The sequence below is a fragment of the Plectropomus leopardus genome, chromosome 8, assembly GCF_026936395.1.
Source record: "Plectropomus leopardus strain MGB_pleo_1.0 chromosome 8, ASM2693639v1, whole genome shotgun sequence".
NCBI lineage: Eukaryota > Metazoa > Chordata > Actinopteri > Perciformes > Serranidae > Plectropomus > Plectropomus leopardus.
In genome coordinates, this window is record NC_142183.1 from 21,348,163 (window position 1) to 21,374,367 (window position 26,205).

General features: G+C 38.5%; 4 protein-coding genes across 5 annotated transcripts; 2 read left to right on the forward strand and 2 right to left on the reverse strand.

The window, feature by feature from the left end:
• Nucleotides 1-866: 866 nt before the first annotated feature.
• aldob (aldolase, fructose-bisphosphate B) lies at nt 867-4,435 on the forward strand. Its single transcript, XM_042493917.2, has 9 exons — nt 867-1,022; nt 1,753-1,865; nt 1,953-2,164; nt 2,259-2,313; nt 2,465-2,625; nt 2,719-2,802; nt 2,903-3,077; nt 3,680-3,879; nt 4,146-4,435. The coding sequence occupies exons 2-9, from the start codon at nt 1,754-1,756 to the stop codon at nt 4,239-4,241; spliced, it is 1,095 nt and encodes a 364-aa protein (XP_042349851.1). The 5' UTR covers nt 867-1,022; nt 1,753; the 3' UTR covers nt 4,242-4,435.
• Nucleotides 4,436-5,182: 747 nt separating this feature from the next.
• Nucleotides 5,183-9,422, reverse strand: LOC148188933 (membrane-spanning 4-domains subfamily A member 4A-like). 2 transcript variants are annotated; one of them, XM_088081147.1, is made up of 7 exons: nt 9,285-9,422; nt 8,962-9,172; nt 8,751-8,861; nt 7,950-8,006; nt 7,734-7,868; nt 7,539-7,646; nt 5,183-6,043 (listed from the first exon to the last, which is right to left on the reverse strand). In XM_088081147.1, the coding sequence occupies exons 2-7, from the start codon at nt 9,091-9,093 to the stop codon at nt 5,993-5,995; spliced, it is 594 nt and encodes a 197-aa protein (XP_087937273.1). In that variant the 5' UTR covers nt 9,094-9,172; nt 9,285-9,422; the 3' UTR covers nt 5,183-5,992. The 2 variants fall into 2 exon arrangements, with proteins under 2 accessions (XP_087937273.1, XP_087937274.1); XM_088081148.1 differs by having other exon boundaries at nt 8,962-9,110; nt 9,285-9,394.
• A 1,817-nt stretch (nt 9,423-11,239) lies between these two features.
• tmco6 (transmembrane and coiled-coil domains 6) lies at nt 11,240-20,206 on the forward strand. The gene is made up of 13 exons (XM_042493111.2): nt 11,240-11,444; nt 12,673-12,779; nt 12,854-12,966; nt 13,053-13,236; nt 14,076-14,180; nt 14,861-14,952; nt 15,445-15,561; nt 15,689-15,803; nt 16,235-16,415; nt 17,807-17,901; nt 18,032-18,199; nt 18,315-18,449; nt 18,533-20,206. The coding sequence occupies exons 1-13, from the start codon at nt 11,354-11,356 to the stop codon at nt 18,581-18,583; spliced, it is 1,554 nt and encodes a 517-aa protein (XP_042349045.2). The 5' UTR covers nt 11,240-11,353; the 3' UTR covers nt 18,584-20,206.
• Nucleotides 20,207-21,121: 915 nt separating this feature from the next.
• Nucleotides 21,122-26,176, reverse strand: LOC121948445 (uncharacterized). Its single transcript, XM_042493841.2, has 8 exons — nt 26,044-26,176; nt 25,547-25,599; nt 25,417-25,469; nt 24,590-24,648; nt 24,299-24,473; nt 22,333-23,448; nt 22,123-22,235; nt 21,122-21,992 (listed from the first exon to the last, which is right to left on the reverse strand). The coding sequence occupies exons 1-8, from the start codon at nt 26,149-26,151 to the stop codon at nt 21,960-21,962; spliced, it is 1,710 nt and encodes a 569-aa protein (XP_042349775.2). The 5' UTR covers nt 26,152-26,176; the 3' UTR covers nt 21,122-21,959.
• Between the last annotated feature and the right edge of the window lie 29 nt (nt 26,177-26,205).

The following is a 26,205-nucleotide window of genomic DNA, read 5'->3' on the forward strand; positions in this document are numbered from 1 at the left end:
TTTATGCAGGTAAAAAGCTAATAATTGGCCTAAAAATAACTTATGTCCATGTGCAGGGAAAGGAAGAAGTAAGCCCTATACCTCTACATAAATGATATAAAAAGAAATTTACACTGTTGAAAATGTATATCATGATAGATTCAGTATATACTCTGCAGGACTTTGGAAGATGTGACTGTAAAGAAATTAGGTAAAAGTTTTACATAAGACACTGTACTTTATTTACATCATGTACGTTCATGTATTAACCAAAGTGTGACAGGGGGAAAACGCATGACACACCCTCTACCATAAAGAACCATGTTTTACAGTTGTTTTTGTGTGTTCATAGTTTCATGTTATTTTCTTGTAACTTTCCACAAATTTCTCTCTAGGTTTTCCTTTTTTGTATCTTAACATTGAAGTACAGAACTGTACCACTGACATCATATATTATTAATGTAACTAAATCGACCCAACATCTTGGGAGTGGAAATTAAACTGTCCCCTGAATGACCCCAAATTAAACTAACAGACAGTATCACATGCTATTTACCAGGACAAAAGCAACAAAGAAACCTGAACTGCAACATAGCAGCAGGCCTGTCACATTACATTTCATTTCCATTGGAGTGTAGTGTACATTAAAAAAAAAACGTGTGTGCAGTGTAGTGTACATTAAAAAAACGTGTGTGAAGCGTGCACACTTGCAGACTTCGACTTTATAACTTCTTACAGTCGACACATAGTGTTCCCTTCTTGTTTTCAACTCATCCTCTGATATGAGCATAAAGTCCACAATCGAGCATTGATGCCACATCATGCAGACACCGCCCCTGTCTGTCTGAACCGGACCAATTGCCTCTCAGGGGTGTCTCACGCCCCGCCACATCACGAGCACCTCCTCCACAGCGCCAAACAGCCCATAAATACAGCTTTGTGTCCAAATTTCGGCCTTCTCAATCAGTGAAATTGCTGCTGGGAGGCTGTACAGGCCGTCTGCCACTTCTGTTGCCGTCGCTGTGTGACAAAACTCTGTTAAAGTAAGACCCATTTTCTAGTTTTTAGCTTTTGCATTCTCTCTCTGTCACTGCTTTTCAGTTGTTTTCATGCAAAGTGAACAGGACCATGCCGTATTGTTTGTGCAAGATTAGTTTGCATGCGTGGGTTTCCTCGTGTTTTTAAGTGTGCATCAATGGACATAATGCTGCATTTCTGGATTTAAGATGTATCTTTCAGCCGGCCTAGTCTGGTAAAACCGGATAAGCAGGTTGTCAACTGTTATGCTCGAGTTACATTGAGAAATTACATAAGAAAACGTAATTTTTGTAATACAGAATGGTGGTGATTGTACTTTGAGAAGTTTGTAGCCTGTAGTAAATGTCGACGTGTGTTATCTGCTGAGGGTTCCCAGTATGCCTCAGGCTGTGTGCGAATACCTGTAAGGAAACACATCCGCGTCTAACGTGCTGTTTGCTGTCACTTATGGAATGCATGCAAATAATGCTCTTGGTTTTAATGCTTAGCCTTCATATTATGCTGTTTGCTTAAGTTAAGAATAAAGTAACTTTGAGTGAACTATGAACTGATGTTGCACGCCTGAAGGCAGAACATATCTGCATGGAGGCCGAAGTTCAACCATGCAAGCCAAATATTTACAGAGGTGGTGCAACAGAGGCAGGAAGTCAGAGGTCCATTGTTTGATTGGAAAATTAGATAAAATCTTCCTCATACTTCAGAGTTTTTGTGAAATAACTGGTTTCTCTCCTCCAGGATGACTCATCAGTTCCCATCCCTGTCTCCGGAGCAGAAGAAGGAGCTCTCTGACATTGCTCAGAGGATTGTGGCTCCAGGAAAGGGAATCCTGGCTGCAGATGAATCCACAGGTGAGTCACAGTGTCTGATTATTTTTTCTGTGTGGACTTGACTACTAGAGTGTGCATCTGCAATGATTCCCTCTGCCTCTTTTTAAGGAACCATGGGAAAGCGTCTCCAGAAAATCAACGTGGAGAACAACGAGGAGAACCGTCGCTGCTTCCGTGACCTCCTCTTCTCCACTGATGCCTCCATCTCCAACTGCGTGGGCGGGGTCATCTTCTTCCATGAGACACTCTACCAGAAATCAGACAGCGGCAAGCTCTTCCCCCAAGTCGTCAAGGATAAGGGCATTGTTGTTGGCATCAAAGTGAGTGCTGGTTCAGACAAATTGAATATGCACATCTTCAGGTCTTTCACATGTCCTAATTTAATGGATCTGTGTTTTTTTTTTAATGCTTCAGGTGGACAAAGGCACAGCCGGTCTGAATGGAACAGATGGAGAGACCACCACACAAGGTGAAAACAGATGTTATTTATTTTCTAATTCAAAGTCTAAAGGGGAAGTCTTTTTATTGCTGTTTATTTATTTGCACATTTTACCAACGTAACGCAGGCTGAAGACAAACACCACAGCATACCAATATTTTGTGGCTTTTTTTTCCTACAGGTCTTGATGGACTTTCAGAGCGTTGCGCCCAGTACAAGAAAGATGGTTGTGACTTTGCCAAGTGGAGGTGTGTGCTCAAGATCTCAGACGGCTGCCCATCAGCTCTCGCCATTGCAGAGAACGCCAATGTCCTCGCCAGATATGCCAGTATCTGCCAACAGGTGAATGCGGCCATAGTCTCTCAAGAAGTGAATTTGTTGTGACCCAAAATACTGGCTGCAAGTTCTTTATTTTACATTTATGTCCTCCAACAGAATGGCCTGGTGCCTATTGTGGAGCCAGAGATCCTGCCCGACGGAGACCACGACCTGCAGCGCTGCCAGTACGTCACAGAAAAGGTTGGTCTATCATCTTTGTCTTAATTGGCCAAACCACCAATAGTAAAGAAGGATATTGTATATCAAAGCATGTTTAGTGATAAATCTGCCTCATGTTAAGGTCCTGGCTGCTGTGTACAAGGCTCTGTCTGACCACCACGTCTACCTGGAGGGCACTCTGCTGAAGCCCAACATGGTCACTGCTGGACACTCCTGCACCAGGAAGTACACCCCTCAGGAGGTTGCCATGGCCACAGTGACCGCTCTGAGGCGCACCGTCCCCGCCGCTGTGCCTGGTGAGTGTCTGAGGCTAGCTTAGGTTAAACCAATTTAACCTTTGAGAACCTGGGTCAACATTTTTTTTCCTTTTTTTTGCTACATTCTGACATTTTTCTCAAGCATTTACACCTATTGATCCTGAGAAAATTGGTTTGATTTCTTGTGAAAACATAGGAAACAAGGTTATGAGCAACTTGGCAAGAAATGTCTGTAAACTGCAAAAAAAAAAATAAAAAAAATAAAATAAAAAGTGACAAAAATTGCTTGAAAATGACCAGTGTGGAGAATATTAGATATTATCAAAAAAAAAAGAAAACTGTATTTAGCATTCTTATAATTAGATTAATAATATAAATTAAAATGTAAAAAAGATAATAAATACTTTTTTTAAAAAAATAATTTTTTTAAAAACTTTTTTGTGGTTATTTTCACGTAATTTTCTTGCAACTTTTTTACTAAATTCTTGCCATTTTTTGGAGGGGGGGGGGGGTCCATTCAGTTGCTCATTGCCTTACTCTCAATAGTTTTTGAAAGAATTCAAGCCAATTTGTTCAGGTTTCAAAGGCTCAAGAGCATCCTGCAGTTTCTCAGTGGCATGCTGCTTTCTGCGTATTTCCAGGCATCTGCTTCCTGTCTGGAGGCCAGAGCGAGGAGGAGGCCTCCCGCAACCTGAACGCCATCAACCAGGTGCCCCTCCATCGCCCCTGGAAGCTGACCTTCTCTTACGGCCGTGCACTTCAGGCCTCTGCTCTTGCAGCCTGGCAGGGCAAAGCTGCCAACAAGGCAGCTGCACAGGAAGCTTTCTGCACTCGTGCTAAGGTTAGTCTCAGAGGGCATAAATGGCTATCACGAACACTAATCAGACACTAATAAATGAGTCCCACTTATCAATGTGTAGTTGTTGACTGTGCACAAAACTGGCTATTGAATCACTACTCTTGTATTACTCAACTTTATACTGACTGGTAAATGATTGATTCTAAAAAGCTTTTTGTCTGTTTAGTTTGCACTAATGTAGTCCAGGCTGATCATTAACACCCAGGTTTGACTTTGCCCTAACTTCCCCCCTCTGTTGCTCTCTTCAGATCAACGGCCTGGCTGCCAAAGGAGAGTACAAGCCCACTGGCTCAGCTGACCAGGCCTCCATGCAGTCTCTGTACACAGCCAGCTACGTCTATTAAATACTGTGAACATTTAAAAAATATGCAAATGGACCAAATATGACGACAACAAATGCCTCTGCTGGATTTCCCTCTTCCCTGGACTTACCAACACCAGGGGAGGACTTCCATCGTAATGTTGAACTACTGTTTGTCTCCTTAGTGAAATGACAGGAAATAAATTAAGCAACCAAAATGTTGCTGGTGTCATTGCAGTTTTTGTGGTTTGTGATCTTTTGAGAATGTCACATTTTAATCATCGTCAGCGATAAAGCTGTCAGATTTTTACTAACCTCTGTGAATGGAAGGTGGAAAGATAACTGATTACAACATCATTGCACTTGTGGGCTTCATCCACCACTGACTTAGTCTTGCACGTACAGTAGAGGGTATAATGGTTGACAACAAACACATTAGTCAAATCATCATGGTGAGTGTGAAGTGTAATGCATGTGTTGTTAACCCTAACCCATGTGGAAAGAACTGATCTGCCCATCACTATCACGTGCCAAATTCAACATGGGATTAGAACACGAGTATTTCTTTGAAATTTTCACTTCTTTTTCAAACACCAACACATTGTCTGATGCTAATCAGTTTGGTAATGCTGAAATGTTAACTTTTCATCTGTAGGTCAAAGTATTAAATTAGACATTTTATAATAACTTAAAAATTCTATTTCATTGGATTTAAGGTTGGTCCTTTTAACTTGGTATCTTGGACACTGACAAACGTAAACCGAACACCCTGATCAGTTATTTGCTGGACATCTAACATGGAGTTCTAAGTACTCTCGGTACAAACTTTCTGACAGACTTTCCGAACTTCATAATCTCTCCCACTGCAGATTAATGATCATGTGTTTACATGATCATTAATCTCCAGTGCACTGTATTTGTGTGTTTTTACTTGTGCAGACATTATGTCTCTGTGCTGTCCATACATATAGATACATGCATGTGTAGTATCAGTCATCTGAGCGCCACTTTATTTCATTGTTCATTTAACACAGACAAAATACATTACATGAATTGCAACACATTAAACTAAAAGCTAAATCTGTGTTTTTCATACATTCAAAGGTTCAGTCATGTTGATGCTGAACTATATAAACATTACAGTGATTCACAATAATTATCAACAGCTGTACAGAGTTTAAATGACAGTTTAAACCATGACCAACAGCTGGACATACCGTAATAATGATTCACATAATGCAGATAATGATCATAACAAAGGGGTTAAAAGTTATCTGTAAGTTTCCACATTATACAATCATCATAAAATTTCTTTGATTAAACTGTGATGGTTTGATTTCACACATTGTTATTCTTTGTACATAAACATTAAAATTAGGAGAATGCAGTAACTGATAGTTATCAGTATTGATACAGAACGCCTGTTAACTTCAAAGTTAAGTACCATAGCTAAGTGTTTATTACTGTATGACTCGTACAGTGATAAGCCATAAGAGACTAGTGGTTACTATGCTCCATTAACAAGTGCATGTTAAATTTTTCTCACGAGACAACAAGAATCACTTTGATTGTAACGCAAACTTTACAAAAAGCAAATCAATGTGGTTCAATGATACATTCCTCACTGTTACACATACTGTAGCGTGAAGCTTAGTGCAGATGTGGGTAATTAAACTACCTCTAGGTGGTGTAACATTCACATGTGCTGATCTGTGCAGAATGATGACCTATATCTTTCACAGTGTTGGAAAATCAGTGTTAGTAAATGTAGAATAATACTTCAAAAGACTGAGACTAGTTTGTGGTCATGTCAGTCTGCGGTGGCAGGACTTGCTGGAAAACAACCTGTTGAAGAAAAGAGGAAGGACAGGTCAGGGATGAGGACAGCGAGAAGGCAATAACATAATGATGGATAGACAGGCAGTAAATAATAATAATCATCAGATCGTATTGTTCTGGTTGTTGTGGTCTCATTTTGGTTGTTTCTAGGACAAAATCTTTGATATTATTGCATTAGGGAATTTATTTACTGTGATTTTACAATTGTATTTCTGTTTAATTCTGACTTTGTGACATACTTTGTGTGATCTGTATTATGTTGTTTGACTCAATGTTAATGCTGCTGAATTCCAAAGAGGCTTTTCTAGTTAAATAAAGTTTAAAGGGGCACTGAGTAGGATTTAGTGGCATCTAATGGTGAGGTAGCATATATCAACCAACTGTGTATCCCTCTGCTCCCCCTCCCTCTCCAAGTAGTAGCAGGAGAACTCCTGCCTGGGCCGCACTGCCTGCCTTGAGCAGTGCGACGGCTAACTTGCTGAACTGCTGTGCCTTGCATGTGTGTGGTGTTCACATAGACAACGCTGCCTGCTGCTGTCACTATATGTCCACAAACAAAAACTCCACTCATTTATGAAACAGTACAAGCCACTGCATTCTCACCAACATGGCCCTGCAAATATTTCACAATAAAAAGCCTTGTGAATGAAGCAAGCAGATATGTTGCCAGTTGGCTTTTATCTTGAAAGGAAACAGTTAAGGTTGAGTTATAAAGATATGTTTATATTTTTCATGTATGTGACAGTTAAAGCAATTGAAATTGTCAAAAGACAGCTGAGTTCAGCAGCTGAGCTGAATTATCAGGAAATCAGTGGATACATTTGTCACAACATCTGTATAATTGTGTAACCCCGGAAGTCTGACTTTTTGGCTTCGTGTGCTACTGGACAACTTAAAATAATGGGGCCCCACCTTAAATGGTGCATCTATTTCTCTATATACAACCACGAACAGGAGCTACTTCCTATGTAGATATAAACAGCTCATTTTAACAAAAACACAACATTTCTTATTTTCAGGGGACTATACAAAATTGAAAACATAATTAAATATTATATCAACTAAAATAAATACCTCTAAATCCTATACAAGGCACCTTTAAATAAAAAAACATTACAATAAAAATTGTGTTCAGTGAGGGGAGGCTATAAGACTTCGTAAAAGAGCAGGAAAAATATGTATTAATAATACAGTTTCTACACATAACTTTAATGTAGAATACTTCTGCTTGCTTGTTCAATACTGGATAGTCCTTGCTAAATAAAACAAAACAAAAAAATCTGTCTTGTCCTGGTCATCACAGACAGAAATATGCAGCTAGTGATGATTGGTAACAAATAGACATTGCTTAAAGCCAAACTGTTTGAAACTCTGGTCCAGATGACTTTGGACTCTGCTGGTCAAAAATATTTCCCTCCAGAGAGTTAAATTTGAATAATGAATCTCTAATCTCAGTGGGAAAAGCCTGTTTTAGAAGAAGTGATGATGACAAAAGTTTTACCTGAGTGCGTGAGGATTTCAGAGCTATACGTGCAACGCTGCTCAAGAAGATGAGAAGCACCAACACACACAAAGAGGAGGTAAACAATATGAATTCAAGAGAGAAAAGCTGAAACAAAAGAAAGTGAAAGTTAATCATACACGGTGAAAATGTGTCCATTGAGCTTAACACATACACTATAGTACTGTAACTCACCAAGTTTGTTCTCGTAGGCATATAGCGTCTGTAGGGGTAAGCGAGAGAAACTACCAACATGACATATATCCTGTAGCCGAAAGAAACCAAGATTCCTAAAAGTGTAACCACATACATGGCCAGAGATGCGGTCACCTGGGAAAGATAAATTCAACTAGATTACTGAGAGTGAAAGTTAAACACTAAAACTACATCATAAAACCAAAATATACCCACCGTCCTCTTGGATGGATGTATCTCAGTGTAGATAGACAGGTTCCCACAGACGAAAAACTTCAAAAACAAACAAAATAATTATATAATTTGTTCTTTTAATGTAATGTAATTTACCAGCAGAATATTTAATGACTGTTGGTGACTTTTAAAGCCTTGTTCACATGTTGTATTTATTATTGTGGCAGTTAGAGAGGTAACCAAAGCTGGACTGAAGTCGAAAATTTAAACTGATTTTTATTTGGATCAGCATATTAATTTAATAAAGATTATAGTGCAGAACAAAATAAAATCCACAGTCTACCTATTAGCTTGCTCTTCTAACTTATAAAGCATATTTTTAATAAAAACAAGTTTGTAAAAAATAACTAGCTCAACTTCCTTTGAAGGAATAGTTTGACATTTTTTGGCACTTATTGGCTTATTTGCCAGGTAAACGACATAATCGATACCACTGTCACGTTTGTTCTGCAATAATCAAGCAGCAACCTCCAGGACTGAAAATTGAAGCCAACATGTAAGTACAAAAAAACCCCTGCAGTACTTCAGACGGCCACATGAAGCTGGCTCCCCCACACATTGAAATGCATAACTTTACAGCAGAATTAAACATGCTTACAGCCCACTATAAAAGACAGTTTAGGTCTATGTAGCTAATTTTTAACTTTCATACAACTTTTGGCAAGAAAGAGAACAAGCAAAAATGTAATTTCAGAAGCAAAAATTCCAAGCATTTATAAAGCCATACTAATACTGCAACACTCATATGTTGAAGACAAGTGCATGTCTCCAAATATTATGTACCAGAACTCCCTGCCAGAGGGGAATGTAGATATGCCAAGAAGTCATGATACTTAGTCTGGACATGGTAAATCCCATCATGAGCTCTGCACAGCCAAAGATCAGAATAACAATCTGGGAAGAAGAGGAGGGATGTGTCAAAAACACCTATGTAATAACATCATGTATCATTATAGCTGTGATTTATGTGGCACTGGATTATATGATGCGTTACCCCAAGAATTTTGGGCTGTCTTTGGACAAAGCGATGCAAAGGCTTGCCAGACAACAGCTCCATGTTGACTGCTGCCTTATTCCCATCGTTTCCTGTTGCTCTCTGCGTAGTTGTTGACTCAGTTCCCTCCATTGCCAGTAAACCACACGCTAGGGAGAAAGAATGAACTCAACCAGAAATAAACTTTCCCACAGTGATGGCCAGTGATGGTCTTCGCAGCAGATTTAAAGATGCAGGAGTTAGAACAAATTACTGTTAGAAGCAAGAACAGACAGCAGTCTAACAAAATACAAGGATTAAGACAAAAACATGAAGGGATTTACCTTGTTTTAGTATTTCATGCAGAGACGCAGTGTGAATGACAGGAAGGGAGTGTTGAGGAGGAAAAGGGGAAGTGAAGAAATTTGAGACTTCTGCTTTTTTTAGGGAGGAGCTGAACACGTTGTCTGCAGGATACAAGATGAGATTGTTTCTCAGCACCAACGTAGAGGAAGTGCTCAGAATTTTTACTCAATTAAAAGCAATAGGCTACCACAGTGTAGAAGTACTGTGTTACAAGCGTTTCAGTAAAAATACAAAAGTATAAGCATCAAAATAAACTTTATTGCGAGCTATAGAATAATATACATTATGTTACTGGATTATAAATATTGGTGCTTTAATGTCTTCATCACTTTAATGTTGCAGCTGGTAAAGGTGGATTTTATTTTAATTACTTTATATCCTTTTGGGTAGTTTGATTTATAATATCCTACAAAAATGTATTATTACTAGTATGTTTTTTGTATTATTAATCCAAATCTGCAAAGTAACTCAAATTATCAAATAAAGGTAGTAAAGTTAAAAGTAATATACCACATTTCCCCTCTGAGATATAGTGGAATATAAAGTATTCCAAAGTATCAGAGAAGGTAAATTATTAAGTAGAGTACAAGTACCTCAAAAACAGCTCATGAGGAAATCTACTTTTTTCACAACACTGCTCAGCAAAACACTCACTCGGTCACCGAGTCAAAGAAAATCCCACCAAGATCTGAAAAGAAATCCAGGAACAAGAGGGCAATAATGTCAAATGTTAATATGAACAGTTTGTCATCTGTGAGTGATTTTTTTTGTTAGATTATAAGATTACAAGACAGAGGTGAGGACTCGAGTCACATGACTTGGACTCAACACAGATTTCAGTCACAAAGTTGATGACTTTAGACTTGACTTGACTTGACCAAAAAATTAAATAAAATTGCAACCTGACTTGGACTTCATCACCAGAGACTCTTGATGTCACTTTAACTAGAGCCTTTTGACTTAAAAATACTTGATATCTTCCCGCAAACCCAAAGATCAAAAAGTATGTTATTTAAAACATGTGCCAAGAATAAATTCATTTTCCTTTATTCCTAATTCAATTAGCAATAATGCGGTTCATTCACGGCATGACAGCATCAACTAAAGTTGAAGGAGAGAACCATGAAGAACTAACGTTACGTTACTGACTATTTAAAAAAAAAATTACATCCATGCAATAGGAATAATAATTATTTAAAAAAATTTTATCAGTTATTTTGAAATTGTACAATGCAACCTCAGAAAAAAAAGATAAAATCCTATTTGCCATGTCTTTGCATATTTAAGACTTTTGAAAAGTTTATTTGAGACATTTTAATAGGTCTGGGTTCTTGTTTAGATAAATTAATTTAATGTCTTTTAGACCTTTGAACCTTGAGAGAATTAATTTGATTTCTTTCCAAAACATAAAGCATTAAATGTCCAGCAAAATGCAAGATTTTTTTAAGCTAAGGAAATTGTCAAGAGAACTATGTTTTTAATTATTGTAATTGAATATTTCAATTTTTTTTACAGAGTTTTCAAGCATCTTTTTTTCAGGCCCTTTCCTTGTTTTTTTTTTAAAAATGTCTTTATTTTCTTAAATCATTCTTCAGTCATTTGTTTTCTTGTTTTTTTTTATTTCACTGATTTTTATCATAATTATATATTTAAAATTCAGTTACATAATTAAAATATTTTCAACCTTTTTTCAGGTAATTTCTTTGATTGTTTTTTGTTTTTGCATTTTTTATGCTAATTTCTTGTTAATTTCTGGGTCATTTCTCCTTGAGTTGCTCATTGCCTTCTTCCCATTAAAACAAATCATGACAATTTGGTTTCAGGTTTCAAAGGGTTAATTTAGGTGGCGGTCCCCTGTAACTGCAGTACCTGTATCTACCGTGTGTGACCGCTAAACGGCGCTGCAGCCGCCGGCTGAGGTCCATCAGCAGACACCGAAGAAGAGCTTCAATTTCTGTTTTGGTTGTTTTGGCTACAAATAACCAGCAGCGTCCATCATGATTTGAAGTTTAACTCACGTTTAACTGTTTACCTGAAAATAACCATAATGTGGAGGTTAAATAAGGTTCGCCATAAAGTTGGTCGACAAGGCGACAGCTTGGAGGAGTTCAGGTTAAAGAGGCGGGAGCAGGAGAAAGGTGAGTGTTAAAATATGTTGATAAATTGAAGTTATCCTGTGATGTATCCACAGTGTTAGCTGTTAACCAGTCAGCACAGCGTTAACTTAATGCGAATAAAATACTTCAAAACCATGTTATTTTAAATACAATGAAAAAAAAAAGGCTTAAACGGTGACTAAAAAAAATAACGACCGGCAAACATAACGTTTTTTGTTTCCCCAAAACGTTAAACTTGTGTTATTTCAGGACATTAAACGGCAACTGTTTATCTAGGTAACAAAGATGATCCCTAACGTTACATGAAAAGTCTCTTTTTTTGTGAAAGCAGTTTCAGCGTGCAGTTAGCTTCTGATTTGGCAGTTCAAGTGGGGAGTTAAGGGTTAAGTAATTCAGCGACCATTGCTCGGCTTTTTGCACCTTTAAGTGGTGTAAAAGCAGGTTAAACATTTAAGGTAAAGCCCGGAAGCTTTCTGAAACCCACGTTCACATTTGTGAAACATTTATTCTGTTTGTGAAAACCCAAAAAGGGAGATTTTCACATTTTGATCACATTAGACTAGGTCCAGTTAATAAGAAACACTGCACCTAGACAGGTCAAATCTGGACTAGATTATCCCAGAGAGGCTAAATATGATTTAAAACACAGTTTCAGATTTGTGAAACATTTGTTCTATTTGTGAACATATATATATATATATATATATATATATATATATATATATATATATATATATATATATATATATATATATATATATATATATATATACACATATATATATACATATATATATTGATGCAAACACTTTTGAGATGGACAGATTTGACTGCAGGACTTTTTCTTTTAGCAGAGTATTTCTGCACTGTAGTATTGTCACTTTTACATAAGTAAAAGGTCTGAGTACTGACCACCACTGACCACGTGTCATGAAACACTAATATTCTGAGTAATGTTAAGACTCAGTGATGACTTTTCTTGCATATCATTTTTTAAATAAAGGGTATCATGGTTGCTAAGAAATTAAATAATTAGTAATTCAGATATACAGTAACTACTGGGAAACCAGCATAACGTTATTTAATATTAATTTCACAGCTTGCATCATCATCATCAGCATCATCCACAGGGCGGCCATGTCTCTAAAGTTGACACTTCAATGACTTGTAGGATATATTGTCACTAAACAGCTAAGTGTGAAAGGCTACTCAGATGTGATGTGATATTTGTCTCTGTGAAATGCTGTAGCACTGAGACAAGCCCGCAGAGACAGGCAGCTTGTGAGTAAGAGACTTGTGGTGAATGAAGATGAGGAGCAGCCAGAGGTCACCATGGACACTAACTCAGGAGAACAGGTGAGACAGATGTTGTGATAGAAAACATCTTGGTAGGTTAACTTCCCATCTGAATTTGCTTCTCGTTTCCCCAGGACGTGGTCAGTTTGTACCACAGACTTCAACACGGCGGGCTGGAGAGGGAGGCCCACCTGAAGGCCCTGAGTAAAGCTCTCCGTGACCCATCGGCACAGCTCGCCTTCATCAAGTATGGTGGTAACTTTTGTCATCTTATTGACATTTGTGTGTCTGTTTCTTATGTTTCATGTCTGTGTACACCTGTCTTTCTTCTAGGCAGGAGAATAGTATGCATCTGTTGGTTGGTCTCCTCACTGGCTCTGATGCTACGTGCCGTCTGCACGCTGTTCGGTGCCTGCACGAGCTGTCTCACTCTCCCCATGCCAATGTGGCGCCAGCCTGTCTGCCCGCCACTCCTTACCTGCTCACCTACCTGTCTGGCCAGAGCACCAAGTTCACTGTGAGTACCCACTTGTACCAGGTGTTGTGTTCAAAATGCAGCTGCAAGACTATTGATTAGTACGAGCTGCCGGTCCCACATAACACCCGTTCTTGCATCCTTCATTTGGCTTCCTGTAAAATTCAGAATATGATTACATACAAGGCACTGCATCACCTCGCCTCCAGTTAAATATCTGATCTCCTTGTTCCGTGTTCTACTTCTTGACCTCTCCGATCTTCAAATCTTGACCTTTTATCTATCCCCTGCTCCAACTGCAGAAAAAAAGCTGTGCATTTGCTGTTTTAGCCCCTAGCTTGAACTATCTTACCTGGTCCACCAGATTTGCTGAGTCTCTCGACTGTTTTAAGCATCGCACGCAAATCTCCTATCTCCAAAACTGCTTTTTTTAAGGAATTAGAAAAAACATGGTGTTTGTGTGTTCAGTGGAGATAGGAGGTTAAGTTACAAGCTTTTATAAATGCATTTATCGGTTGAGAAATGGTTGAACCCACATAGACGTAGAGGGGGACCTATAGAATTTATTTACGAAAAAAAAGAAGAAAATAGCGAAATGTGGAGATACACGGTTTGTGCCCGACAATGAAGATATGTTTTTGTTTGTGTTTAGTCTCTAATTGTGCTGTGTTCTGTAGTGTAATTTATTGTAACTTGATTAACTCACTTATTTATTTTAGGTGTGTGTATGTACAGTATGTGTGAAGCGCTTTGTAACTGTGTGTTTAAAAAGTGTATATAAATAAAGCCTCTCTGACTTACTTACTAATATCATCCCTTAATTATGCAGAGATTTTTTTAAACTTTCACTGCGTGTATGTTCATTGTTCATGTGTACACAGGAGTTGTGTCTCTACACGCTTGGCAATTTATGCCCAGACAGCGATGCTGTAAAAGAGAAGCTCTTGGCACAAGGACTCGTACCAGCTCTGGGCCACTGCATGGAGGTAAACTAACCAGATTTATTAGTCTTCAGCATTTTAACAGCACCTCAGTCACACCAGTACATTAAAGGTTCAGCTTGAGTGATTTAAGGGGATTTACTGGCAGAAATGAAATATATAATAACAAGTATGTTTTCATGAGTATAATCACGTGAAAGTAAGAATTTGTGTTTTTGGTACCTTGAAATTGCTGAGGAAAATCCCTGCACACATAAATGTGTGACAGGTGTGTCGGAGTAGAGAGCAATCTCTGAACTAAGAGAGAAACTCCCGCACATTGTCCCGCTTACTGCTGACATATTTATTGAATGAAAAAAAAAAAAGACATTTCGGTTTAGCAGATCTTCATTAGGATCACACCTGATGAGGGTCTGCTAGACCAAAACATAGTATATTGGATGGAACTGTCTCAATTACGAGTAGAGATATCAAGCATTAGCAGTTTTCCTATTCACAAATGCCTTGGAAAATGCATGTTTTTAGGACTAACCCCTTTAAACTACTGAAATAAAGTCATGGTGATGGGGACAATATTATGGAAAAGTTTTGAAAAGTTGTTGGTAAAAATGTGTAGGAATCCTGTATCCCCTAACTGATGCCACACAAGGTTTATGTAGTCATAGTAGTAACTCTTAGTGTGTGTGTGTGTGTGTGTGTGTGTGTGTGTGTGTGTGTGTGTTCAGAACCAGAGACATAACCTTGCCGTGGTGGAAGCTGTGGGGTTCACCCTCTCTCAGCTCCTTCAGGCCAAAGATGCAGCGGAGACAATAATCCCGTAATGACACACTACGTCATCTCTCCACTCTCTACGTATTGTTGCTCTTTCATTCCTCTTGAGGCATTGCTTACATTAAACATTTTTTGTCTTTGCTAAAGCAAATTTAGGACGAGGTAAAGAAAACGAATTATTTAAAGAACCCTTCAGATATAATCAGACAGAATGAGGGACCTCATAGCCACATACGCACACTTTACCTCTTAAAAAAAGATAGCTATTATTGTTGTTTTTGATATTGATAGTGAAGATGAGGACGGTAACTTTGTTTTGCACTTTATTCTTTGTTTATTAAAGTAATTTTCGATGGTTGCGTACCTCTATTAATAAAGCTATAACTTACACAAAAACAATAGAAATGTGCAATGGACTTGAAGTAATGATTTTTTACAAAATATATGTAAGATGTTTAAAAGAGACATTGTAATAAAGTGTAAAAAAAAAAAAACAAAACATTGTGTGCTGTATGATAGTCTTACTCTGTGTCTGCAGGATGGTGCTGGCCTCAAGTTTACCTCCACACCTGTTATCAGTCCTGACTCCAGACCCAAACTTCGGCCTGGCACCTGCCATTGAGTGCGCATGGTGTCTGCACTACCTCACATGCAGGTGAGAGAGAAAGTGTCAACAATATATTTACTCAGATGTCCTTATATGTAATTGCTCCACAATAAGTGTAATTTTACTCAGCAAAGCAATGATGATCCGTCTCTTGTGGTTTTTACTAACTCCAAAGCTATGGGGACAACACGGTGCTGTTGGCTCATGGGGCCCTGTCACAGTGCAGTTCCTTATTAGTGTCACTAGGAGGTGCTGTGGCCGCAGGAAACAAAGAAGAAGGAATGGAGCTGGTAAGGAAGTGATTGGATTAAATACATTTTTATATGTTTGTTGCTTTTTAAGGTTTGCTTTTTGTTTCGTGTTAATTTGTTTTTTCTGTTCTGTTTTTACATCCTTCAAACAAATCATATGCATGAGTTCCTCTTATTACTTACTCTCTTTATCACCTTCAAAGATAATACGCGCGTGCGCACACACACACACACACACCCACACGACCAAGATGATGAGTACATTTTCATTCTGATTAATTATCTAAAAGAATCATTATATTTTTTATTATATTTTTAAGCTAGAAAATCAAAAACTAACCAACCTTAAGATAAACCACATTAAGGAAAATCAGCCACAATACAAAGTTTACACCATCAGTAATGTTAAGGCTGAAATATCCAAGATTTTAACTAACATTAAGATTTTTTTATGCGTTCTTCCTCTTCAGTTAATCTGTCCTCTGCTGAGGTGCGTGGGAAACCTCCTGTCCTCCTGTCCATTGGAAGACTTGGGTACTCAAGTGGGTGACATGCGTCTTGTGGTTGCTCTGTGTGCACTTCTTCAGGCGTACCTGCAAAGCCAGCCGGCGTTGGCTAGAGAGAGTGCCTGGGTCCTCAATAATCTCACAGGTTTGGTATAATCAAGCTTTTTGCTGAATCTCAAACACATATTTCTGCAATGATTATGGGTTTAAATTAGTGTAAATTTGGATTTCTTAAATGTGCTCTCTTGGTTTTTTGGCTCAGGGACAGACTGGGTTTAGGGACAGCTCATAAAAAAATGAGGTACGGTTACTTTATTTGTACCTTCTGGTAGATTTGGTTTGCAGCATAAGGTGAGGCATCCCATTGACACACATTTTACAAAACACATAAGACAATAGACAAGCATGATAATACTGAAGTCAGGCTTCAGTAATTACTAACAAATAAATCGTAATTAAAAGCGCTTCCTCAGCATGTGTACGATGGTTTTAAAAAGTCATAAAAAGGCACTGAATCATTTCATCTCAAAATAAGGCCTTAATTGGTATTAAATTAATCTTTTAAAAGACTTAAAAATTCTCAGACATGGGTAAGAGGATTTTATTAATGTTATTTTTCTGACTTTTCTGTTTTAAAAATATGTATATTTTACTGAATGTCTTTTGCATTAACATAACAAAAAACACGTTTAAAACCTGCATTTGCTCAGTAAATATTAGGTTAAACGTCTCCTGGACCTATGTAACTGGTGTTAGTTCATATCTTTTTTTTCTTCAATTTTGGCTATTGGAAGATTGGTCCTAAATTTTATGTCGAGTGGCACTGAAAAAGTCTTAAATCCCACTTGCCCTAACTTACAGGAACCCAGTTTTACAGTGCAGACTGCTGGGACAAAGCTGTTTTTGTACTGCCTTGTTCTACAGCTTGGGACTGTAAATCTTTGTCTTGAAGGAGGAAGCTGATACTCAGCAGACATTATTAAACACATAAGCACAAAAAGTAATACAGTATTGAGTTGTAGTAATGCACCTCATTCAAATCTCTAAAGTTTATGTGGTTGGTTTTTAGTGGAATTTGACTGACAGACTTCTGTGTCACACACTGGGGGAGAAAAGAATATGTATTCATGTAATTAAAAAGTGCAAGTTTCCCATCTCAGTGTAATTTTTTTTATCAGTAGTTGACACATAATGAATCATAATTAAAATGTTGCATGCACATATTTAATAATAATGGCACTAGGGGTATGATGACCTAACTGGTTTGTAATAAAAGTGGAGTTTGTAAAAGGTCTTCCTTGAAATTTTCTCCCTTCATCTCTTTATGAAATATATCTGGTTCCAGAATATGTCCATTTGACTGCTTATTAAAGCTGCGGATCTGTCCTGGGCATATGAAACTATGGAGGTGTCGGGCGCTGTTTCCTCTGTACTATGATTTAAGAATTTGCAGTGGAGGAGGATTGGTGTTTTTGTGAGAGGAGTTAGTGTGTAATAAAGTTTATTTAAATGCATTTTTTCATCTCGCTGTTACAGCTCACTCCGGTGCTTTCTGCTCTGCTCTGCTGACTCTCAACTTGGTCCCTGGACTGATCCAGCTCCTCCCGTACTCTCAAGGCATCAACACCATGGTCTGCAGGCTGGGGCCAAACTTTTATCATATTGCTGTCGTGAAATTTTTATTTCACCATTGTAGCTCTTGATGATGAACAATGAGCGTTACACTAACCCCACTGCTCCGTGGCTTCTTGTTATGCTCAGATCCTGAGGGTTCTAGCAAATGTTGCCCACAAGAGAAAGAAGTTCTGTGTCGAGCTGGCCCATCGAGGATTGCTGTCCGCTCTCTGTGCCACGCTTAAAATGGCCAACCAAGAGATGGTGACCCTGAGTATGGATATTCTGCTCATGCTGGTAGTTAGTGGTCAACAGGTAAATTAGTGACACATGTCATACAGATGCTGCTCAGTGGGAATTACCAAACGAGCCTATGATCAGCTTTTACAATGCTGATGTATTTGTAACACTTCCTTGCTCTTCCCTTTAGGTGGCAGAGGAGTTTGTGCGGCACGGCGGACTCTCACTGTTAGAAGCTATTCAGTACAACAGTGAAGGAGCGATTAGACGCAGAGCAACACATCTACTGGAGCACCACCTGCCGTCCTACTCATCCTACTGCTCGGTAAAGACTGTTGTGCCATTTGTCTTTATGGTTTAGTTAATAAAAACATTTTAAACTAACTGATATTATTTGTTGCACTGAAGGCGGACAACATCCCTCCTGAACCAACCAGAAGACACCAAAGTCCCACCTAAAGGGTACAGTAAGTCACTGATACCACAAGGACACACCTGAGGGCACAGGACAACTCGTTTACTTCTTGCCACTTGTATTTTTTGACACCGTCCCACTCCTCCTTCCTGTTTTGAGATTAACTTGCTTTCTCAAACAATCAGGCTGAAGTTAATAGTATAACGTAATCTCTTACCACGGCAACCAGATTGCCATTCCAGCATAAGTGTCAAGGTCAACATCATTAGCAGGGATACAAATAGCAGTCACTCTAACATATGTTATGGGATGGGGGATTTTTCTCTACCTCTTTAACCTAAAAATGACGACCCCAGTGAGAGGTAGTCATCAGACGATGTACATCAAAATTAATGGTTCGCAGTTTGGGGGACACTGCCGGTGCCCTAACAGCTTCTCAACCTGAACAGTGCAGCTGGCGATGTGTGCACCACTTGCACACATTTCCAGCTGGGAGTTCGCCGACTGACGAGTTCACTACGCCCACAAACTCTATTTTGTTAACGTGATTAAATCCATGTATTTATTAAGATGAACATTTCTGTTACACCCAACTGTATAAACAAAAGAAAAACCGCCTTCACAAAGTACATTTTGCACTTTCAGTTGGAATCTCTTCCAATTCCGTTCTTTACCTTTATTCTGCAAAAGACATTACTCCTATTCTGCTGTTTACATGGCTAATAAAAATGAATATTCCCCTTTTTCATCATCACATCAAAATATGGCAGAGTGTAACAGCCTCCCTCTTTAATTCCTTCAAACACATTCTTGAAAAGGTCTTTGTTTTGATTTTTGCACCTCTCCCAAAACCTGTTAATATCCAAGTCTTTCATGATTGTTTAAAGTAGTAGAGTTTCTCCTTGAGACCAAAAATGTTGGTTTTCTTTTGGGCATGCATCTCTTCCACATCTTTGCAAACTGTTGGCGAGTTGGTTTGTCTACAGCGTATCGATGACAACACAAAGAGCTGACCTTAAACAGACAAGAGGCTGTGTGCTGCAAACTGTAGCAAAACCACCAGTTGAGATACATATTCTGGATATTCTAGAGACATGCAATTGTTCAGTGAACTAACCCTGTAGTACAAAGCAAGTCCACCGAGCTGAATGCTAATTGATTCCACCGAAATTGCAAAAGGTACTTTTCTGGAGGCTATTTTGCTTGTATGTAAGAGTGCATGTAAAAGTGGCAAATGTGGATCAGTTTGCTAATCAGATGGCGGGGTGTGATGGTGCACCTTTGCAAGCTTGAAGGATGACATACGTATGACCTGCAGCTTCTACTATATTCATATGCCATCTTACAATTTTCACCTTTTTTGAGCTATTTGTCAAAACACAGTTTTACAAACAGTGTGGTTTTACAACATAGTGAGGAAATAAGATAAATATGAAATATCATTAGAATGCCAAAATACACTGGATTGGAAAGTCAAATTTTCAATACCTTTTGAGTATGGTCTACTGGTATTTTGAGGTTTACCATCTTCAGTGTTATTATCAATGATTTTTTAATGCATGTAAAGATTAAATATTTTTTTAACGCCTGAGGCTCAGTACCTGTAGTCCTTCTGTTGGATGCATCGTGTGCATCTCATCAGGAGACTGAGGTATTTTTGCTCATCAGAGTTTCTCCTCTGAAACTGGAGGACCTGCTGTCTGTACAGAGAAGGGGTCATATGACTGACTGCATACATCATTCACCTTTCGCTTTTGTGTTGATCCCAGAGTTTAGAAGTACCATGTGTTTTTGAGCCAATAATGCATTGTCAGTGACTGCACAATTATGAAATATATTAAAAATAAATAATACAGATGAACTGATAATGAGAATAATCTTTAGTTGCTGCTCTTCTATCCACACCAACCTGCAAAAGTATTGATTCTTGTCATCACCAGTGCTAAAGAAGCTTTGATCTGAGGACGGCAGAGTTTATGCAGTCACAATTCAAATCTACTTATCAAGTTTTTTTTTTTTATATACAGTAAATACACGTTTAATTTAGCCAGTGGTGGGAGAAATACTTGTCCAGGTTGTAATTTGAAGCACAAAGGTGTAAATACTTTACCAGGGTTCCTGTGGATCCTCAAAGTCTAAAATACTTGTGAAAGGCGTGATTGTAGCACAGGTTAAGTGTTGTCAATCCAGGTTTCAAAGGGTCAATGAACATGAGTTACGCTGTCAAAGCCAAACACTAGAGAAGTCAGTCATCACGTAAAAAGTCTGGAGCTGCTCCACAGACAATGAATGGGAGCCTGATTTTGTGGATCCACAGTTTTTTCTTTTCTTTTTATACCCAACTGATCTTTATTTTGTTGAAATTTTCTGTTTTTTGGATTTGGGAGAGTTGCTCATACTTACTTTTTTTTTTTTTTTTAGACTTTCTTAAAATATAGGAATAACATGTCTGAATTTTACAAATGGGTGTAGCTCCCCTGCAATATTCTTTCCGCTGTCCACAAATAACAGACTTAAAAACTTCAGGCAGAAAAGAGCATTTGCAAAAAAATATAAAAGCATCATGTACAATGCTACAATGCTCATATATGACAGCTTTATCAAACATTTAAACCTTTTTCAAAAACCCAACATGCTTTTCATAAACATAGATAGGCGACTTTACCCAGTGCCAGAAATAGGCTGTTAAAACAGGTTTCTGAATAAATATAAAACTGATAAAAACATGGTGTAAAGTTTTGTTTTCTAACAATAAGAGCAGTTTTTGTAGGCGTCCACAGGGAACAAATGAAGATTTACGACTATTGTGTGATACCATCCTGAGACTGAAAATTTGTTTGAAGGTGGAGTCAGTGATTCTTGAGAAAAAAACTTGTTGATATATGAAGTCAACATGCAGTCGGTGCTCCTCCAGAAGTTTCCCCGGCCCTCTTGCTCCTGCTGCCTTTGTGTACATCCACAGCTGATCCTCTCCGTGCACAGCGTGATAGTGCTGTTCCACGTGTTTGTTCCCCTTTTAATGAACACTGGACAGTTGGGCCGACTGTGAGGAAAGATTTGCTGAATTTGAGTGGATTAGAATCGCAGGCTGCACCTTTAAGAGAGACGCTTTCCCGTTCAGTCGACTGAATTCCACTTGGAAAAGAAACATCCATTTCATGAAACAATTACAAATTCCTTTTACATATTCTTGTCATTAAAATAGCAGTATCAGTACAAAAATAACAGCTGTGGTATAGTCAGCCACACTCTGCCAGTGAACATAAAATAATGAAAAAGAGATTTTTTTAAAAAAAATGTACCAAAATAGAAAAGTCATTTTCTCTTTACAGGTTAAAGGGATTTTCTAACCATTAAAATATGATTAGAAATAAGATGGACAGGATGTGTTGCCTTCATCCTGTGGTTCTGCAGGGATCTTCACGGTTCTGTGCTCTTGGACGATTTCTTTTTCTGTGAGGAAAACCAAAAAAATCAAAAATGTTAAAAAAGAATTAGAATTAGAAGAATTACTATCTGCCACTAAAACAAATATGATACTCTGTTTTGACCAGAGATGGTGAAGATTGCAGGACTGTGAAACCTTTTTGTGGGGCGTGTCACTTAATGGTGTCTCGAGGGTTTGTGTCTCTGCGGCGTCCTGAGCAGAAACGTCAGGTGTTTCTTGGACGTCACTTGATTTCAACTTTTTCTTCTCTGACAGAATGAAAAATGAAAAGTCAACATTAACTTGGAGAGAAAAAACAAAACAAACTGCATTTTGTTAGAATTGGCGTGCAACTTATTTACTCACTTTTCTTCTTCTCTGATGGAGGACTGGATGTGTCAGGGACAGGTGGAGGTAGTGGCTCTGCGTTATCATTTTTCAGTGACGAGTCCTTTTTCTTTTTCTTCTTCACTTCAGTAATCTGCTCTGGCTCACTGCTCTCTGCTGTCTTTGTCGCATTTTCTTCAACGATCGACTCTGACATCTCGTCGTTATGATCAGATTTGTGCTTTTTTCTCTTTGTCTTTTCTTCAACCATCTGCTCTGAATGTTCTTCATCGGGTTTCTCCTTTTTCTTCTTCTTTGATTTCTTGTCTTTAACTTTCTGCTCTGAATTTTCCTCACTGTTGGCCCTCTCCTCTCCCGTCTTTGCTTTGTTTTCTTCATCTATCTGCTCTGGATTTTCTTTCTCTAATACGCTTTGCTCTGAATTTTCCTCACTGTGAGTTTTCTCCTTTTTCTTCTTCTTGTGTTTCTTTTCTTGCACTATTAGCTCTGAGGTTTCCCCATTATCAACATTCCCATTTTTGTTCCTCTCGATTGTTTCTCCTTCAGTCTTGTTAACTTTGCCGTCCCTGTTTGCATTTTTATCCTCCTCCACAGGTTTATCACCAAACTCTTGCTCTGTGACTTTAGTCTTCTTTTTCTTTTCTTCTTTACTGTCTTTGTCTTTTCCATCTCCACCCGTCTCATTTGTGTTCTCTACCACTTTGTCTTCAGTCTCTTTTTTCTTTTTCTTCTTCTTTTTGGGCTCAGTTGTTGTTTCGTCGATTTTTTCTTCACTGGGAGTCACATCTTTCCTTTTCTCCTTCTTTGGTGTGTGTTTAGATGGGGAGATTGTGGACGTTGTTGGTGTGTCCTCTACAGAGTTGATGTTCTGCTCTTGGCTCGGGGTGGCAGAGGACGTCACAGGTGCACTCTTTTTCGGCCTGCTCCTCTTGGAGGTAGCATTCTTTGTTGGGGTTACTGTCACGGCTTTCTCCTCCACCTTTTCTTTCTTTCCAGCCGTCCCGTTATTCTGTTGAACAGGAGTGTCGGTTTTTGCAGGAGGCTTAGCGCGGGGTTTCCTCACTCTCTTTTTTATGGCTGGTGGTGCAGATGAGTCTAGAGCATTGATGGTGTCCATCTTGGCTAAGTCCGACTCTGTGGACAGAGTAAACACGGTGGAGACTTTGAACAAACATGACTATGTGTCACAAATGTTCAAAAGAAAAATACATCAATGGCAGCCACACAGCTCTGTTTATATGAAATCACTGTTTCCCATGGTGACGCTGTTCGTGGGAGGTGCTGTCCTGTCTGGCGGTTGTCTTTCTCCCTTTAAGTGAAAAGACCCAGCTCTCCCTGTCTTCTTCCACCATGTCCTGCATTTTCCAATCCTGTCTCCACCCACCTCTACACCTGTAAATTTGCCTTTTTCTGATGTGAAAACCTCCCCGAAACCACAAACACTTACTCTTACCTGGAGTGTATTTTGGAAGACATAAAAAGACTTAACTATCAATAGATAAATGTAGGAATAAATACAGGTATGAATGAATAAATAAATAAATACTGGAACAAAGGAATAATTACATATATTAATACATATGCACTAATATATACAGGAATAAATAAATACTAAAATAAACACAAATGTATAAACAAATATATGTGTAAATAAATAAAATTGTACAAAATTGTAGAAAAAAGTAAGCTATGAATTTATTTCCTGCTAAAGTATCAATTTTAATTCATCTATTTGTGTATTTATCTGTATTTTTCCCAATAATTATTTAGATATTTATCCTTTATTTATTACGCATTATTAACTTTTCTGTTATTTCAGCATTTATTTTTGCATTTATTGATATCTATGTCTTATTTGGCCCCCATATAGCCATCTAAATTGTTTCAATGCTTGGTTTAAGCAGTAACACACACACACACACACACACACACACACACACACACACACACACACACACACACACACACACACACACAGAGCTACCTGTCATCTGCAGCACCAGTTTCTTCCATTTATCTACATCCAGACTGCTGTCAGAGTCTGAATCGTCTCCTCCAGCAGCCACACTCTTGTCTTCTGTTTGGGTCTTAGACTTTTTCACCTTGATGTCATTTTCTGCCGATTTACCATCACTGTTTTTCCTTTTCGCTGGCACAGACTAAAAGTGAAGAAAAAACAGTCTAATAAGTGAAGTTAGTGAAGATGAATCAGGCCACTTCTCAAATCATTGGCTTAAATGTTGCATTAAAAAATGAAAACAGAATAAATACCCACCTTCTTTTTTTGTGTCTCTGCTTTGTTTGCAGGTTTGTCTTTCTTTTTCCTTGACGTGGCTGGACATAAAAAGTGTGTCGAATTACAAGGTTTATATATATTTTCATTTGCACAACCAGACTAACTTCTGAATTGTGTAACTGCAGTACACCTCATACCAGAATCATTTAATTTAACTCACTTTAAAAGTCCAGTGTGCAGGATTTAGTGGAATCTAATGATGAGGTTGTAGAACAAAAAGGCCTCCTGTGTGCCATGTGTGTAGAAGTACAGAGGCTGACGCAAAACTTGCAGCTTAAACATGAATGGCATTATCCAGAGTCAGTTTGGTGGACATGATGAGATGATGTGCTTCGTATGTAGAACTGCTCATTCTAAGGTAACAAAAACACAGTTCTTATTTTCAGGTGAATATAAAAAAATGATGCATTATTATTTCTATTATGTAAAATTTCTGCAAAGAGATGCCCTTAAATCCTACAAACTGGACCTTTTTTCAAACTTTACTTGAGTCCTCAAACTTCAATACAAGTTTGAAGAGCAATACTTCAACACCAGTACATCTGAGAACGTTTTTAGATTAAAGAAAAAAAAATGAAGTCATCCTATAACAAGCTGGAGGCAATGAAACTGAGACAAGTCTGCTGAGTCAGAGAACTGGTCTGGATCTGGTCTACATCAAGCCAGCCTGGCTCCGGGTATCTGAACAGCCACACACATCTCCAGTTTTGACTGATTAAAAAGTAATTGAATCTAGTTACAAAGATCAAAAAGTTGGACCCTTTTCATGCTGTGTCTGTATAGTTTTAAGAAAAAAAAAGTCATACCCTTAACTGGGGTCTGTTTGGCTGAGTCCGGACGCTTTTTCTTTTTTGAGTTCCTGATGGAGCAAAAAGACCACTTAGCAAACATCAACAAAGCCCAATCAAGATGTTTGATTCCTGCTGAGGAACTCACTTTAACCAGGAACTGTAGATGTCCAACAATGATGCAGATGTATTTGTCTCACCCTGTAAAAAACAAAACAAACACAATTTAGCCTTACTAGAAACAAGGAAATTTTAAATGGTTCCCACGTGAATCTGATTCACAGATTTCTTTTAGAGCAGACATGTTGACATGTTTCACTTAAGCTTCACTTTCAGTTGGGTTTTAAATAGTAAGAATGAAGAAGAGTGCTAGAGCTGGCGCTGACAGAGAGTAGCTAATCACACTGTAAACACTAATTCCAGCAACGTGGATCATGATCCGTAACTTCTGTATGAAGATTATGTGACGAAAGTTTAGCACAGAATAGCGCTGTGTGTTAGCAAACACTGGGGCTGTTTCTTTTTTCAAATCTGAAACACTGTTGCAAACTCCAGCAGTTACAGTGAGTTACACTAACAGCCTCTCTCTCTCTCTCTCTCTCTCTCTGTGTGTGTGTGTGTGTGTGTGTGTGTGGGTGGGTTGACCTGTGGGCTATGCCTCTGTAGCTCATCTGCAGCTGAGTGGAAACCATGCTCCTTCAGGTGACGGTAGATCAGGTGGGTCAGCTCGTGCTTTGATGCGCTCGCTGACATGTTCGGACACACGAAGATAAGTAAGCACGCGACACACACGACTAACTTAAAAGT

Excerpts from the sequence above, each read along its gene's own strand:
- aldob (XM_042493917.2), top strand. The coding sequence starts at position 1,754 with ATGACTCATCAGTTCCCATCCCTGTCTCCGGAGCAGAAGAAGGAGCTC. Across the intron at positions 2,314-2,464 it reads TGGAGAGACCACCACACAAG|GTCTTGATGGACTTTCAGAG; the intron begins GTGAAAACAGAT and ends TTTTTCCTACAG. Across the intron at positions 3,078-3,679 it reads CGTCCCCGCCGCTGTGCCTG|GCATCTGCTTCCTGTCTGGA; the intron begins GTGAGTGTCTGA and ends GCGTATTTCCAG.
- LOC148188933 (XM_088081147.1), bottom strand. The coding sequence starts at position 9,093 with ATGGAGGGAACTGAGTCAACAACTACGCAGAGAGCAACAGGAAACGAT. Across the intron at positions 8,862-8,961 it reads GACAGCCCAAAATTCTTGGG|ATTGTTATTCTGATCTTTGG; the intron begins GTAACGCATCAT and ends TCTTCTTCCCAG. Across the intron at positions 6,044-7,538 it reads TGAAATCCTCACGCACTCAG|GTTGTTTTCCAGCAAGTCCT; the intron begins GTAAAACTTTTG and ends TTTCTTCAACAG.
- tmco6 (XM_042493111.2), top strand. The coding sequence starts at position 11,354 with ATGTGGAGGTTAAATAAGGTTCGCCATAAAGTTGGTCGACAAGGCGAC. Across the intron at positions 12,780-12,853 it reads ACACTAACTCAGGAGAACAG|GACGTGGTCAGTTTGTACCA; the intron begins GTGAGACAGATG and ends TCGTTTCCCCAG. Across the intron at positions 15,804-16,234 it reads AAGAAGAAGGAATGGAGCTG|TTAATCTGTCCTCTGCTGAG; the intron begins GTAAGGAAGTGA and ends CTTCCTCTTCAG.
- LOC121948445 (XM_042493841.2), bottom strand. The coding sequence starts at position 26,151 with ATGTCAGCGAGCGCATCAAAGCACGAGCTGACCCACCTGATCTACCGT. Across the intron at positions 25,600-26,043 it reads TACAGAGGCATAGCCCACAG|GGTGAGACAAATACATCTGC; the intron begins GTCAACCCACCC and ends TGTTTTTTACAG. Across the intron at positions 24,649-25,416 it reads CAAACAGACCCCAGTTAAGG|CCACGTCAAGGAAAAAGAAA; the intron begins GTATGACTTTTT and ends TTTTATGTCCAG.